Consider the following 16,650-nt stretch of genomic DNA (forward strand, 5'->3'; position numbering starts at 1 on the left):
GGCAGTCTACTAATCTGACATATCTCAGATTCCTCCATTTGTTATGCAGGTAGTGAAAAGCATGCAATATACTCTGTGTAAGAGACAAGACATGGAGAGAGGTAGACTATCAGGAAAGGAGAGTGAGAAAAGGAAAAGAGGATGAAATCAAGATAACAGAGAAAATGGGATGTGATTGAGGTAAAAATACAATTGTATCAGGAAACCTAGCCTATTTAGCCAACGAGGGTTTCTCTTTTCTTTTTTTAAATGTGGGATCCAAACAGTATGTTTGTTTCTTTTCTTTTTTATCTTCGGGGCAGTGAGGGTTAAGTGACTTTCCCAGGGTCACACAGCTAGTAAGTGTCAAGTGTCTGAGGCCAGATTTGAACTTAGGTCCTCCTGAATCCAGGGCTGGTACTTTATCCACTGTGCCACCTAGCTGTTCCCAGTATGTTTCTTGATTTATTTTCTTACTCTAAATGCCAACTACCAGTATAAATGTATTAATTTAAATTTCTAAATTGCTGTTTTATTTCTTCTTATTATTTAGGTATTTACTCTTGACATACCAGATGCATTCTATCATTGTTACAGTCCAGATGCAGGCAGTACCAATGGCAAAGATGCCATTATGGAAGCCATGGCTGAGCACATAGTTACTGTGTGTGCCACTTTGGATGAAAATCCTGGAGTCAGATATAAAAGGTAAGACATGAAATAATAATTACAGATAATAGGTTGTGTTACTACTTGTTGACATCGGAAAAGGTTGGTGGGGCATTATTTCTGTTATGTGGGTTTTTTGGTTTGGATAAATACAAATTAAGTCATTATTGTTTATTCCAAGTAAATTCAATCTCAGAGATAACAGAATAAGTTGATATTGCATAGGGTCATAGATTTAGAGTTTAAGCTATCTTAGAAATCATCCAGCCCAGTGTCCTCATTTTACAGATGAGGAACTAAGCCAAAGGAGTTAGAATTATTTGCCTGAGTTACAAACATTTAAAAATGTCTAAAACTTATCACTGAGCTTCATGACTTGAACTGGACTTTATGTGTAGACTTGTACCTTTTTAAAGGGAAAAGAGTTTGGTTAGCATTCAGAGAGGGGGGCTAATAGTTTTGTCATTATAACTAAGTTAATTTCTTTGTTTGTTTTTAACTCCAAAACTAAAGAACATTATCTTCCAAACAATAAACAGTGTGGCCTAGTGGATAAAGAGCTGGAATTAGACCCAATAAGATCTGAACTCATGTCCTGCCCTGGCATAGAAGCTACTGTGTGACCCTGGGCAATTCACTTGACCTGTCAGTGCTCTAGGCAACTCTCTGAGACTAGAAGTGGCAGAGAAGGTGCTGATCTGAATTAATAGAGGGAGTTCCTCCATCCAGGAGCTCTCTGCACCAATGCCTTCATAGGTTTAGTCCCTGTTTCTATATCTTAAGTATTATAATAAAGATTCAAGTTTAGTGAAATGTCATTAACTCCAGCTCTGCAAATTTAGAATTTGGACAGGGCTGGACTAGAATGTACTTAACTTCTGTCTAGTACCAGTGTCTAGGAATTCCAAAAAAAGTTGTGGTCAGGAGGAGAACATTTTAGGCAGAGAGATAGCCTGTGCAAAATGCCTGGAGTGGAAGATGTAATACCACACACGTAAAACAACAATGTTATGTATGGAGAGAATCAAGCAGGAAAATATGACTAGAACATAGTCTTTAGAGGCATCAAGGTTAAGCTCAGGCTATTTATGAGGATGGTATGTTATGGAAATAACTACTTGGAAAAATTTTTGCTTGGGACCTGCAAATGGAAATTTTCACCATCGAGTATAAAATAAACATTTAGACTAAATCTTTATAATTTGGTAAGATATAGTGATTTTTTTCAGGTTTTTAATCATCATCATAATAGTCAGTGTTAATCTAGCTCTTTACCTTCATTAACTTTTCCTTATCTCCACAACTCTGTATGGTAGGTATGGGTAACCCAGCCAATAATTATCAATAAGAATTGGAACCTAGGTCTTCCCTGACTTAACAGTCCATCACAAGAATCCTCCATAAGTGTACTCCTCACAAGAATAACTTAGACACATTTTCCAGTTAATTTTTAATCTGGCCATTAAGCTATTATAAAATGTTGTAATTTTATGGGGTGGTCTACGCTCCACTCTCACCCTGGTACAATAGACCTTTCCTGCCAACCTTCTAAGCTATCTTTGCTGGAAAATGATCTCACCCTGTCCTTTTGTGGGCTCTGCTGCTCCAGGAATTGTCCTATGGCATTATTTGAAGGTATTTGGAGGGATCCTGGGGAGAGCTCAGGGAAGTCACTGCCTTTCCTCCACCATCTTGGCTCCATCCCCTGTAATTTTGTTTTGTAAAGGAATGTTGAAAATTTATTTAAACATTTTTCCATTTTTATAGCAACCCTTTAGATAATGCCAGAAAACTTGCTGAACTAGTTGAAAAAAAACTCGAAAACTACTACAAGATTGATGAAAAAAGCCAAATAAAGGTATAAAATGAAAAGCAAGTAGTCTTTTTATGTGTTTGTCTTCTTCCTCTATTAACAAAGGACCTGTGTTGTTCTGTCTTAAAATTAAAATAGTCTTTTGTCTGTTAAAGTAATCAATACAATTTGGTGTGTTTTTTTATAAAATCTTTTTTTTTTTTGCAGGGCAATTAGGGTTAAGTGACTTGCCCAGGGTCACACAGCTAGTAAGTGTCAAGTATCTGAGGCCAGACTTGAACTCAGGTCGTCCTGACTCCAGGGCCGGTGTTTATCCACTGCGCCACCTAGCTGCCCCATATTTTTTTTTAAATTCTTTTTTTGTATGTGTGTGTGTTTTTTTAATTACTAAACTAGGAAAAACCCAGTTTGTGTTACTGTCATTCATACCTGAAAGTAATGTTTCTTTAAAAACTGTAATTTTAGACTTCTTTTTTCTGACTGTCCATCATCTAATTTATGATTACTTTTGAAAATAACAGAGCCCTATTTTTAGGTGTGTTTTTTTTGTAAACAGGTACTGAGAACCCTTAAACTGCTTACTGGTTCAAGGGCTTGAGGTTCATATTAAAGAATAAGCATACCTCCTAGCATAGAGATTTGCACATAGTGGGTATTCATTATCTTCTGAATGATTACATAAATAAAATTAATTAAAATGAAATTTGTTCTTTAAAAAATGCATTTGCATGGAGGCAGCTAGGTAGCTCAGTGGATAAAGCACCGGTTCTGGAGTCAGGAGGACCTGAGTTCAAATTCGGCCTCATGTACTCTGAACAACTAGATGGCTCAGTGGATAAAGGTATTTTAATAAAACAAAACAAAACAAAAAATCTCATAGCTAGCAGCTCTGAGAAACTGCAAATGGGCTTTTGATAGCAAATTGACCTGAAGTCCTGGAGTTGTACATTAATTCTATGGTGGCACAGACCCAAAAGTAATGATGGAGAGTGAGGCCAAAAGGAGCATGCTATCAAGCCTGTGAGTTTAGTAACTAATAATTAAAGATAAGTAGAAATGGAAAAGACAAATTATGCCTAGTTATTAACTTTTTTTTTTTTTTTTTGGTGGAGGCAATTGGGTTTAAGTGACTTGCCCAGGGTATTAAGTGTCTGAGGCAGGATTTGAACTCAGGTCCTCCTGAATCCAGGGCCGTTGTTCTATCCACTGCGCCACCTAGCTGCCCCTAGTTATTTATTAACTTTTAAACTTGTTCTCTAGGAGTTTCTACATTATTGCTATGTTGATGTTCAGTACTTTAAAATATTTAAATAGCATGAATGGAAAATCATGTTTATTTCTTTGAGTTCAATTCAGTAAGTATTTACTAAGGGCCTATTGTCTAAGGGCAGGGGAAAGATAGAAAGGACACTTTGTTTCCTTAGATTACTGAATGTATATTCACACCCCAAAATGCTATTTCTTAAGAGAATTTTATCTTGTTATTTCAGGGTAAAACTCATTCCCAGCTTTTAATAATTGATCGTGGCTTTGACCCAGTGTCCACTGTACTTCATGAACTAACCTTCCAAGCAATGGCATATGATCTGCTACCAATTGAGAATGATACATACAAGCAAGTATAATTGGGGGACATAGTACAAGTAACAACATAGAATAGCTGTTTCTCTTGAATCGAGTATTTGTCATTTTGTATAAACAGCCCTCAGAGGAAATCTAGCTTCATTTATTCAGATAGTTTCTTTTTGATACACTCTTCTTTCTCTTACTCCTTTTACTTGAAACAAAAGCATAATTTTGACATTATAAGTTGAATGGTTAACGTGACTTCTTTTGGAGAATTTTTGGAGTGTTGTTTTATTCTTTTAAGCACTGTCCACTTTGACCACAGTTAGACAGCTTGCATTTGAATAGTTTTATTTGTCTAAATTAAGAATTTCTGTTAAAAAATATACCTGTTCCAAGTTTTATATTTGTTCTGGAAATTTAGAGTTTTGTTTCTCTTTAAAGGGTCAGACCAGTAGGAAGTAAAATAGAAAGTTTACTAAAAGACAGAGTTTTATTCTCCTAGTAAACATTATAATCTTCATTTTGAATAGAGAAGCTAGTGGAACAGATTTACTCTGAAGTAATGTGAGACAAAAACTTAAATGAAGAACAAAAATGACAGCATTTCCATAAATGGACAATTTTCTTTCCATATCATTTTGATCTTTATATGTTATAAATATATATCTATAATTTAACATATTTTTGAAGTTTTTCTCGGTAATATTGAATAGCTTAAGTTCTACTTTTAAAGAACAAAAGTGAAATGAGTTCTCAAGTAATTTTATTATTTTAATGAGTTTAGTACTTTTCATAATATTTGCATATATATTTTATGTACTTTACTACTTACAAAATACTTTCACATATATCTTTTAATTTAGATGAGCAATATGACTTTGATTTTGAAAAGCTTTATTTTAAAAATAGTTTTTCAAATAACTGCATTTTTTGTTGTGTTTTTTATTGCATTCTGGTCAAATCCTGGTTTCTGTGAGTTTTCCTATGCATTATTTTATTTAGATATGACTAAAAATTGTCCAGACACTAACATTGAGTTGACATTCTTATACACACGTAATAGATATGCATATTTCTGTAGTTATATCTGAAAGTCTCAGACACAAGAGTCTTCTTACCCATTTTTTATCCTTATGATTTCTAAAAACTACCTATGTTGCTTAAATTCTTTAAAAACTTACTAGTTACTTTTCCACAGCAGGTAAAAAGGAATGAGGAAATCTGAGGAAGCAAGTTAAATGTGTTTTAAGGACAGTTCATTTATATGGTGGTTTAAGGTGGCAAAGTGTTTCATACGTATTTTTATACTTAATCTTCACAAAGCCTTTGAAAACAGGACGTTTTTAATTCTCGTTTTCCAGCTGAAGTTCAGAAGGATAAGTGACTTGATGAGTTACAAAGTTAGAAAAGTGGTTGTCCTGGACCTGTTATCCCATAGTGCATGGCATTCCTCCAGGTTATCCAGGAACCACAGGACAGTCAAAGAAAACAACTAGTACCTACTGTGGAGGGAGCTCAGAAATACTCTCCTGTGTGTGCTGCCTTAGGCTTATTCATTCGTTTAGAGTTGCTAGCAAAATCCTTGCCTATGGGACTTTACGGAGTGTGAAAGAGCCCAGAATAAGAGCTCTAGGTTTTTTCCTTTTGACTTCAACATTCGGTCACAGATCGCTGCCTCGAGAGGCTCGGCCATCTGGTGTTTGTCCTAGGTCAGTCTTTTAGGGTCAGATATAAAGTTGGACACTTTGCAGTTGTCTTGCCCATCTCTGTTGGTAATTGTTTACTCTTATAAAATGGGAATTACACCACTTTTGAGTATTGTTAGAATTGCTTGATCACTTTATAAATTACTTTTAAGTTTTAGGATGAAAGCTATTAAGTAAGCTATATAGTTGCATTATAAACTACTGGGAAGGTTGCATAATTGATAGGTTTTGTCATTAAGCACTGTCAACCCTTGATAGACACCTACAATCAGGGTCTTTGAGATGAGTGAGTAGTTTGAACAAGTTAATTGGATCTGCGTGAATAGGCTCATTCATGTTGACAGTGATGACTGAGTTTGTTTTCTGCATCCCTGGATCTCCCAGCTCTTCCTGGCCACTTTATTGGTGCTGCTGTAGCCCTCTGCTGCTTGCAAAAGATAGCATCACTTCTGAAAAGTGCAGCACAGATCACCTCAATTATAGTTTTTGTTTTAAGAATAGATGATAATGATAAGCTGAAATTTAAGGTTTATAAACCACTTTGCCTCATTATCTCCTTTGATCCTTTCAAAAAACCTATGAGATAAGCACTACAGCTATTATTATTTCCATTTACAGTTGAGGAAACCAAGGCTCAGAGAGATTAAATGCTTGACTGTGACCTCACACCTTTTTAAGTGTTGGAGGCAAGACTCCAATTCAGGTCCTTACTGACTGTCTAGAATTGTTTCCATTATACCATGCTGCCCCAAATTTAATTAAATATCCTTTATGCAGCTAAAATGGTTGAATAAGTAATTCTCAAAGTTCCTTTAGTTATTAAAATATTTGTGTATTAGACTTGCAGACTATCTTCTTTTATTATTTTTAAATCCTACGTTTGGATGATTACTCTTGCTTACAGATATAAAACAGATGGGCCTAATGGAAAAGAGAAGGAGGCAATCCTTGAGGAGGACGATGATCTTTGGGTCCGAATTCGACATCGGCATATTGCAGTTGTGTTAGAGTATGTGATTACATTTAGCATTTTTATTATATTTAGTAACATTTTTATCTTCAAAAGTATTTTAAATAGTAAGCTTCTTAGGAATATAAAGCATTCTCCCTCTCTCTCTCTCTCTCTCTCAGAGAAATCCCCAAGCTTATGAAAGAAATTTCATCAACAAAGAAAGCAGCAGAAGGAAAGGTCAGAGAGTTTTTAAATTTATTATTAATAAGGGTGAAGATACTTTTAAAAATCTTATTTTTAATACCATTTGGGCCACTAATGAACATTGTTCTTCATAAAGAACCAAGGTATATTCACCAAATAATTGCAGATGAGCATCTGATACCTCTAAATTCATAAATTAATTAGTTTCAGTAATACTTAAAACCAGAAAACCTTAAGATTTTCTCGTAAAAGAAGACTCTTTAAAAGAGCCAATTGAAATTGCTTAATTTAAAATGTTTCCTTTTTCCCTAGACATCCCTTAGTGCTCTTACCCAGCTGATGAAAAAGATGCCCCATTTCCGCAAGCAGATCACCAAGGTGAGCAGTTTTGTATACCACAGCAAGAGCATGATGGATGCCATATTGAGTGACTCCAGTTGTTCATTCGCCCTCGGAGGACATTTTGTCATTAACATCCTTGTTCTCCTTTGCTGTTTCTACACCATTGCTTTGTTGCATTGGTCAGCAGAGCTCTTGCTCTGTGATTATACTGCTTCCTCCCCTTTTGACCTCCAGATGTGCCCCCATTTTTTGAAGTAGTTTTAGTACTTGATTCATGGACTTTTTTATTGCTCTCAATAACTAGTAATTTTCATCTGCACCCTACTTTAGCCTCCTATTGGCCTGTCAACACCTTAGGCCTTATTGTTATTTGGGATTTCACCACTTTTAATATCCTGAACTCTGCAGTTTTCCTCTAGTCACATGCCCCCGACCTTTCTACGTCTCCTATCCTAGCATGGATTACTCAGTCACTTCCTTTCCACCATTGCAGCCCTACAGTTCCTTTGCCCTCTAAACTCCTGCCATTCTCATCCTGCTCAGCCTCAGTTTTACATAATTTTCACCATTTGATTCTTGTTTCTGGGCTGTTGAACTCTCTCCTGGTATCATCAGTTTTAAATCCACGTTTCTGACTTGACTTTTGCCTGGCCGTCCTTTTATTCCTCTCTTCTTGACTCCCTGCCTTTAAGTAGCTGTGTGCCTTTGGGTAGCTCGTTAAGCATTATGGGCCTCACCTCTAAAATGAAGGGTCTGCTCTCCATGGTGTCTGAGTACCCTTCTAGCTCCTGGGTCTATGTTCCTGTGACTTTTGCCTTTCTCCTCGTGTTCCCAATGTATCCCCCAAATGCCCACACTTGTAGAATTGTAGCTTCTTAGAGTGAACAGGCACCTTAAAGGTCATCTAGTGCGACTCCGCCTAAAACACCACACGGTTCATGGCCTCAGATGTTTATTAAGTCCTTGCTGTGTGGAGGAGAAGCTTCTCAAGGAGCTTTCATCTTGATGGACTGATGCACAGTGCACACAGTTAAGTAGATGCAAGGTCATTTGGGGAGGAAAGACACCTGAGCAGAGATTAGGAGAGAGCTAAAGTAAGCAAAGGATTCTAAGAAGGTGCAGATGAGTGTGGGGGAATGTCTTCACTCCTGATAACTCACTATCTAGTCTCCTTTGAAAGATTTCCAGCAACAGTTTGCTACTTCCTGAGGCAGCCTGTTCTATTATTAGAGAGCTTAACCTCTTTGGGCCTTAGCTTCCTCCATTCAAAATGAGCGGGGAGGAGGAGGAATAAGAAGTGCTTTCTCTGTGCCAGGTGTTGTGCTAAGTGCTTTAAAATGCTTTCTCATTTGATCCTCACAACAGCCCTGTGAGGTCAGGTCCTATTATTATCCCCATTTTACAGTTGAGGAAAATGAAGCAGACAGAGGGTAAGTGACTTGTCCAGGGTCACACTGCTAGCGAGTATTTGAGGCTGGATTTGAATTGAGATCTTCCTGCCTCCAGGCTTAGCAGTCTGTTTTCTGTACCAAAGTAGCTGTCTTTAGTTAGACAATATCCCAAGGTCCTTTTACCTCTACATCTATAACCCTACACAATCTGAAGTTCTTTTATGCAGCTAGAATTTGCCTTCCTGTTAGTTTGCAAGAATGGGATAAATATAAATGGTTTGGTTTGGTTTGCTCTTTAACATTCTGTCCCTTAGGAGAACAGATTTTTTAAAGTTCCAAATAAGTAGAGATCCCGTTTCTGTCTTTTGGAGTCTAGCAGTATAAGACTAACTTCTCTTCTATGTGATGACCATTTAGATATTCTCATTATCATTATCCAAGCCAGTTAGGTGGCACAGTGGATAGAGTGCTGGGCCCTCATTCAGGAAAACTCATCGTCATGAGTTCAAATCCAGCTTCAGACATTTACTAGCTGTGTGACCCCAGGCAAGTCACTTTACCCTGTTTGGCTCAGTTTCCTCATCAGTGAAATGAGCTGGAGAAGGAGATGGCAAACCACTCCACTGTCTTTGCAAAGAAAACCCCAAATGGCATCATGAAGAGTCAGACACGAATGAACAACACTCATGATCCACCTGAGTTTTCTCTTCTGAGGGCTAACCATCCCCAGATCCCTTCATCTGATATACCTGGTTTCAGGTTTTATCACCAGCCTGCTCGTTCTTTTCTGGACCTATTCAAACTCATCAACATCCCCTTAAAGTATGGCGCCTGAAGAGAACAGTATCAAACTTGGGCTATGACCAGGGGGAGGATAGTAGAAAAGTCACATCCTTTGTCACATGATTTCTGTAAAGGCCCATATCCTCACATTTATGCCGTTGAAATGCCAGGACTTTTTGTTATCCCCATTATATTTTATCTTGTTAAATTCAGCCCACCATTCTAACCTGTTCAAATCTTGCCAACTTGATAAGCATGCCATGCTTTAGCATATTCCATTTTGTAGTATTATTTGTGGAATATTATTATTTCTTACATCCCTAACTAAATTGTAAATTTCACGTGGTCAGAGACTGCATCTTAATTGTCTTCATATATGGATGGATTATAATGGATTATAATCTATACCTGTGGAGGAAGAGTGCCTGCATGGGTGATTCAGTGGTGCATTAGTATCTGCAGAGAATTATTTCCCATCATTCCCACCTCAGACCCTTCCTTCCATAGAAGCTGGCCTCTCCACAGCTCCACACAAGCTCTACTGTTTCTTTTTTCCTGAGGTATTTTTGCTTTTCTTCCTCAGATGCTCTGACCTGCTCCTTCATTCAGACCCCTCTAAATCTAAATTGTCTGTGCTTCAAGACTCACCTCAGACTTCTTATGATCTATCGACTGCATAAAGAGAATAGAAAAATACTTACCAGGGGTGGTTTCTTCTGTTTTTACAGCAAGTGGTACATCTTAACTTGGCGGAAGATTGCATGAATAAATTCAAGCCAAACATAGAAAAGCTGTGCAAGACAGAACAGGTACATTTGAACTTACACTAGATTTCACACCTCTTTGATCGTTTCAATTCATGCCTGTCTTTTTGGTGTACACAGAGGGTGGATGTGGCTGGATGCCAGCAGGCCTCTTCATCTAATGCCAGCTACTACAGTTAAAATTAATTGGGGATGGGGCAGCTAAGGGCGCAGTGGATAAAGTACCAGCCCTGGATTCAGGAGGACCTGAGTTCAAATCCAGCCTCAGACACTTGATACTTACTACCTGTGTGACCCGGGGGCAAGTCACTTAACCCCCATAGCCCCGCAAAAAAAACAAACAAACAAACAAACAGACAAACAAAAAATTAATTGGGGATGACTTTGTGACTGTATTCTTACCTTTGTAGTGCTTAGTAACAGGTCTCTGTTATTGGAGATGACCTGCCTCATGGCCTTAAGTTTTTCATTTTGTATTCTGCCATGGTTATCTGCTTTGTTTTATTATTGCCTTATTATTGATCTGCCTTTTTGATAGAATCAGCTTGTAGGCAGTACCAAGTTTTTAAAAAGATAATACTCAGGGGCAGCTAGGTGGCACAGTGGATAGAGCACTGGCCCTGGATTCAGGAAGACCTGAGTTCAAATCTGGCCTCAGACACTTGACACTTACTAGCCGTGTGACCCTGGGCAAGTCACTTAACCCCAATTGCCTCACCAAAAAAAAAAAAAAAGATAATACTCCAAGGGGCAACTGGGTGGTGCAGTGGATAAAGCACTGGTCCTGGATTCAGGAGGACCTGAATTCAAAATCGGCCTCAGACACTTGACACTAGCTGTGTGACCCTGGGCAAGTCACTTAACCCTCATTGCCCCGGGGTGGGGGCGGGGTGGGGAGATAATACTCCATTTATACAGAATTCAGGCGCATTTACTTCTTTACAGAAATTCTACCATTACAATTTTGCCAATATTTATTGATAGAATTCTTAATTATAGAAATGAATTTTGGTTACAGATCAGTGACATTTTGTTTTAATCAAGGACCTGGCTCTTGGAACTGATGCAGATGGACAGAAGGTGAAAGATTCAATGCGAGTGCTTCTTCCAGTTTTACTCAACAAAAATCATGACAATTATGATAAAATAAGAGCTATCCTACTTTACATCTTCAGTATTAATGGTATTGGAAGTTTCATTTAACTTTACAATTTTTCTTATGTCATGTTTGAATCCAAAGTTCAAACAGTAAGTTAATGCATGTTAGCTGTAAAGGTTAGAAGGTCTCAAAGAGGCTGTTAGTACATGGTTTACCATGGACCATCAGAGGACCTTAGAAAACTCAAAGGCAAGTGAAGAAACAGCAAGATATAATGTCAAAGCACTAGATTTGGAGTTGGTAGACCTGAAAGAAATAAAAAATGAAATATTATCCAATAGAGACTTAAAAAAATCAGGATTAAACTGGAAAAAAATATAATTTTGAGGGTTTGAAGAATCATTTCATTAAAAAGTCTAATGTTTCATGGTCAAAAAGCACTTTAGTTTACATTATACTCTTTCATCTTGTTTTTTGAGCCTAGTCTCTCTGTCTTGCCGGGACTAGAAGCACAACAGCCCCTCAGAGGCCCAATTCCATTGCTGATTGTCACAGAAGCCGCTGGGGGCTCACTAGGGTACTGGAATTTCTGTGGACATCCTGACAGTGTGAGCCCAGCTGCAGCTCAACTCCAGGGTTCAAATGATCCACTGGCCTTAGCCCCCCCAGCAACAGGGAGGATAGGCAAGCTCCGCCACACATGGCTTACTATTTAGTGTTGTAAGACAGTAGGACATGGGACATAACTCGATTCAACAAGTATTTATTGAGTACCTCAGATGTTCCAGAACATTGCTGGCCACTATGGGGAAGGGAGGGGGTGGGGTAGAGAATGTGCAGATGCAAACATTAAGAAGACCCATACATCCTTTCGAGAAGCTTTCAATCTAATAAAGGAGATAAGGCAAGAGACAAGTAACTTTTGCCTTAAGCAAGATACAGCATACCATGGGGTTTTAGAAGAGGGAAAGAGATAATTTATTTAAGGGATATTCAATAAAGGCTCCATAAAGGGGATGGAATTTGAACTGGGACTTGGAGATTGGCTAGTTTTTGTAGGAAAGATATTGGGTGAGGGGGTGGGGTGGGATTCTAGGTGAAGAGACAATTATGTCCCTTTGAATTCTAGATTGATGAACCTGTAAATAAACTTTATTGAACACATATGCAGAACACTGGTAGACAAGTAAGGAGATACAAAATTTAGATAAAGTGTGAGTCCTGCCTTCATGGAATTGATAATCCAGAAGGAGTGTTCATGTGGCACAAACACAAGTAACTATGATAGAAAATAAGATATAAATATGTGAGAGTAGTGTAAAACAAAGTGTTATATGAAGGACAAAGAAAGGACAGTTATTACCAACAGAGGTAACAAGGTTTCATAAGAAGAGTTGTTCTTTAAAGGAGGGATAGAAATTTAGCAGGGGATGAGAGAACATTCAAGCGTAAGGAACATCATGAGTAAAGGATGACATTTATTATGAGGAAAGGGAGTTGTTTGAGTATAGTGGAGGGTGTATTGTGGGGAGTAGGGCTGGAAAGGAAGAGAGGTGCCAGACTGTGGAGCGCCGTTACTACCAAAATGGCGAGTTTCATTTATTTGGAAAAGCAATGAGGAAACACTGATGATTTTTGAGAAGAGTAGTAGAGGGACATCTGAGAAGAGTAGCGGGAGGACACCAGCCAATCATATATTTATTAAGGGCTTATGGTGTGTGTATGTGCCAGGCACTCTGCTGGGCACTGGGCTATAATGAACGAAACCAACCCTGCTCACAAAAGCAGCTGGCATTCTCCTGGTAGACATGAGGATAGATAGATACAATATGTATGATTCTACACAAGAAATAGAGAACAAATTCAGATAAGTACCAGTTAGTTCAATACAAGGTAGTTTGAAAGGGAGGGCACCATCAGTTGTGGGATCAGGGAAGCTTTCATGTAGAAAGTGGTACTTGAGCTTCACGTCGAGGGAAGGGAAGGATTTGATGAGGCATAGATGAGGAGAAACCATATCTAGGTGTTTGCAAAGGCAGGGAAATGGCAGCAAGAGTGTCTTGTGTGGGGAGCAAAGAGAAGGCCTGTTTGGCCAGCCCCTAAAGTGCAGGATGGGAGCAGTGGTTGGAAAAACATATTGGGGCAAGGTATGAAGGACTTTAAAAATGAATTGGTTCTCGGGGGCAGCTAGGTGGCTCAGTGGATAAAGCACCAGCCATGGATTCAGGAGGACACGAGTTTAAATCTGGCCTCAGACACTTGACTCGTACCAGCCTGTGTGACCTTGGGCAAGTCAATCTTCCTTGCCCCACAAAAAAAACAAAAACAAAACAAAAAAAGTGAATTGATTCTCAAAGGAATAGGAAACCACTGTAGTTTATTGAATAAGTGACCCTGGGCAAACCATTGAACACTTTCAGTGCCTCTGATAATTCTCTAATAAGAAGTTGTAGAATTGTTGTTGATCTTCTTTGTAGAGGGATGTTACAAAGGTGGAATGAAAAGGACTCGGCAACAGATTGGGTACAGAGTGGGAGGAGTCCAGGATGACATCTAGGTTGTGAGTCTGGCTAAATGAGAGGATAGTGGTATCCTCAACTGTAATAGGGAAGTTAGGGAGGGGAGAATTTGGGGTAAAAAAAAAATACCGAGTTGAGTTTTGGACATTTGGTAGGGAGTTGGAAATGTGAGCCTTGAGGTCAACAGAGAGGTTAGAGCTGGATAAGTTAGATTTAAGAATTATTAGCATAGAGATGGTAATTAAATCCACGGACAAGTGAAATAGTAGAGAGGGAGAAGAGAAGAGGACCCAGGACAGAAAACTAAGGGACGGTTACAGTTAGAGGGCATGAGCTGGATGAAGATCCAGCAAAGGAGACAGAGAAATTCACAGGGAACAGAAGAGGCTCTTCTCCTTGAGGAGTCAGGTGAGCTAGCAAAGGAGACGAAGAAAAAGACTGGGGGGAGAGAGGTAGGAGAAATTAAGAGGATTAAGTCTCAGAACTCTGAATCTGAAAGTATATTATTATTCATAAGGTCTCACAGCCACCCCTAACACTGATGACCACTCGAGATCAGGAAGCATTAGTCTTAGAAAAAGACCATTGGATTTGGCATTAGGTCTTTGGTGACCTTCAGAAGCAAAACGTAAGTAGGGTCAAGGAAGTGGAAGAGCTAGAAGCATCAGGTACAGATCTTGGGCTGGGGCGGGGGGCAGCGCGTGTTTGTTCTTAAAGTTCGGTAAATGTAGGGGATGAGAGAGACAGGGTTAGTTGAATGAGCTAGAAAGATAAGGAGGATACTTTTTTAGGGTTTGAAAGATCCCGACCTATTTGTAGGTAGATTAAAAGGAATAATTGGAAATTGGCCCTATTCATTCACATTCTTCTTTTCTGTAAGGAACTACGCAAGAAAATTTGGACAAGCTGGTCCAGAATGTAAAGATAGAAAATGACAGTGACATGATCCGTAACTGGAGTTACCTGGGTGTTCCGATTGTTCCTCAAGTAAGAACTAGTGCATTTTCTATATAGTGTGCATGTATGCACTAAATATATATTTTATGTTGTAATCTGTCATGTTCTGATGGCTAACATAATTCTCAAACTTGGTCACTTGTATTTTTCCTTAATTTTTACAATAAATGTAACTTTTCCATGGGGGTTATAATGCATGGTTTTTATTATTATTTTTTTTTATTGTCCTTTTAATATTTGTTCACAGAAGCTGTCATTTTAATGATATATTTGTTGACTGGTTCTGAATATACTGCAACACAAATTGAGTCTCTGCTTTTTTTCTTTAGAGATTCAAATTTTTATAAACAACAGTGGGTCATTTAATAAATCTGCACTTTCCATCAAAATCCACTGCAGTTTATCTTAGATAAATATTTACTGAAATGAAGCATTGTCTTTGTTTTGCAGATGGATACACTAAAGCCCACAGAAGTGGAGTGGCTGCCAGTCAAGTCTCACTCACATGAGTGGGCCTTAAGCCTGAGCCCCCTGATTTCTAGGCCGCTATTCTTTTTACTTTGCCAGGCCCTGGGGACTCTGCCCATTCCTCTAGTAGGGAAAAGATACCTACGAGGGCCTGGCAGGGCAAAGATTGCATACCTGGATGGCTGATGCTGGGCAGTCTTTCTGAGAGACCCTGAGGCCTTTAAAAGCCTGGGATCCTCGTACCTGCCATTTCTGGGTGATTGGAGATGGCATGGCCGGCAGTGTCGTATAAAGACCATTAGATTTGAAGTCAGACTATTTCAGTGTGAATCCTGGTGTTTATACTTTGAAATTGATCAAATTTCCTCTGGGGGGGGGGCAGTTTCCTCATCTGTAAAATGAGGGAAATGAAGAGTAGATGATAGCTAAGTTCCCTTTCAACTTCAAGTCCTAGGACACTTCAAATGAATGAGAGAAGCAAGTGTTTTGTTTTAGCAGTAAGACTTTCAGCATTAAAGCGCATAATATATGGTTGTAGTGGGAAAGGAACCCAACTGCCTTTGGAAAATTTGGTTTCTAGCACCACTAATTAGCTTTTGGCTTGGAGCAAGTCACTTAATTTCTCTGGGCCTCAGTATCCTTATTTCCTTATATTAGGCTGAGAATTCCTGATGAGCCTATTTGCTTCTAAAGATCAAACTGCTTTGCATTTCAAATCACTTTGAAAACTACAGAGCATTATGTAAATATAAGGTATCCTTCTTTTGAATTTACCTCTCTTGACTTGTCTTTGTAAGAAGACATTTTTATTACTAATTTCACTGTCCAGGTGAGAAGCAGCCAGGTGTAGTGGGAAAAGCCCTGGTCAGAAAGCCCGAACTGTATTCCCAGCTCTGCCAGGGGTTAGCAGCACGGCTCTGGGTACATTACTTCAGGTCTTCTCATCTGCAAAGTGAGCCACAGGAGCAGATGGAGTCAGAAGGGCCAGACCTTCGAGGTCACGGGCCAGCCCCCTTGGTTTTTGCTGGAGGAAATTAAGATCCCTGGAGTTGAAGTGAGACACAGAATCACCGAATCTTGGAGTCAAAAGAAGGCAGGTAGTCTGACCTTCTCCTTCTTCAGATGAGGAAAGAGAGCCCCAGAGAGAAGCTGCCTGCTCAAGGTCAAACGCAGTTAATTAGATCTTCAGCAAAGATTTTCTGGTTAATCTTAAATTAGCCTGAAAATTTGCTTACTCAAAATCCGGTTAATCAAGTATTGTAGGTAATGACTTAAGCAGGTATAGACCTCTTCTGTTTTGAACTACTATCAGTTGCTCTCAAGCATAGATCCTATTTAAAGGAGTGAAGGCCATCACTAGCCCTCAAAGCATAGCACATATTTATCAAAATGTAACCAGAAAGACACAGTGTCTAGCATTAGTGTGACCTAAGCC

General features: G+C 38.8%; 1 protein-coding gene across 1 annotated transcript in view; it reads left to right on the forward strand.

Moving 5' to 3' along the window:
• The window catches only part of STXBP3 (syntaxin binding protein 3), a 64,150-nt gene that overhangs the window by 37,658 nt on the left and 9,842 nt on the right, over positions 1-16,650 (forward strand). Inside the window, 9 exon segments of the mRNA XM_044003533.1 lie at positions 533-687; positions 2,416-2,506; positions 3,952-4,076; positions 6,641-6,745; positions 6,868-6,925; positions 7,205-7,270; positions 10,137-10,217; positions 11,217-11,355; positions 14,671-14,777. Coding sequence (XP_043859468.1) covers positions 533-687; positions 2,416-2,506; positions 3,952-4,076; positions 6,641-6,745; positions 6,868-6,925; positions 7,205-7,270; positions 10,137-10,217; positions 11,217-11,355; positions 14,671-14,777 — 927 coding nt within the window.

Source organism: Dromiciops gliroides, chromosome 4 (genome assembly GCF_019393635.1).
Source record: "Dromiciops gliroides isolate mDroGli1 chromosome 4, mDroGli1.pri, whole genome shotgun sequence".
Classification (NCBI taxonomy): domain Eukaryota; kingdom Metazoa; phylum Chordata; class Mammalia; order Microbiotheria; family Microbiotheriidae; genus Dromiciops; species Dromiciops gliroides.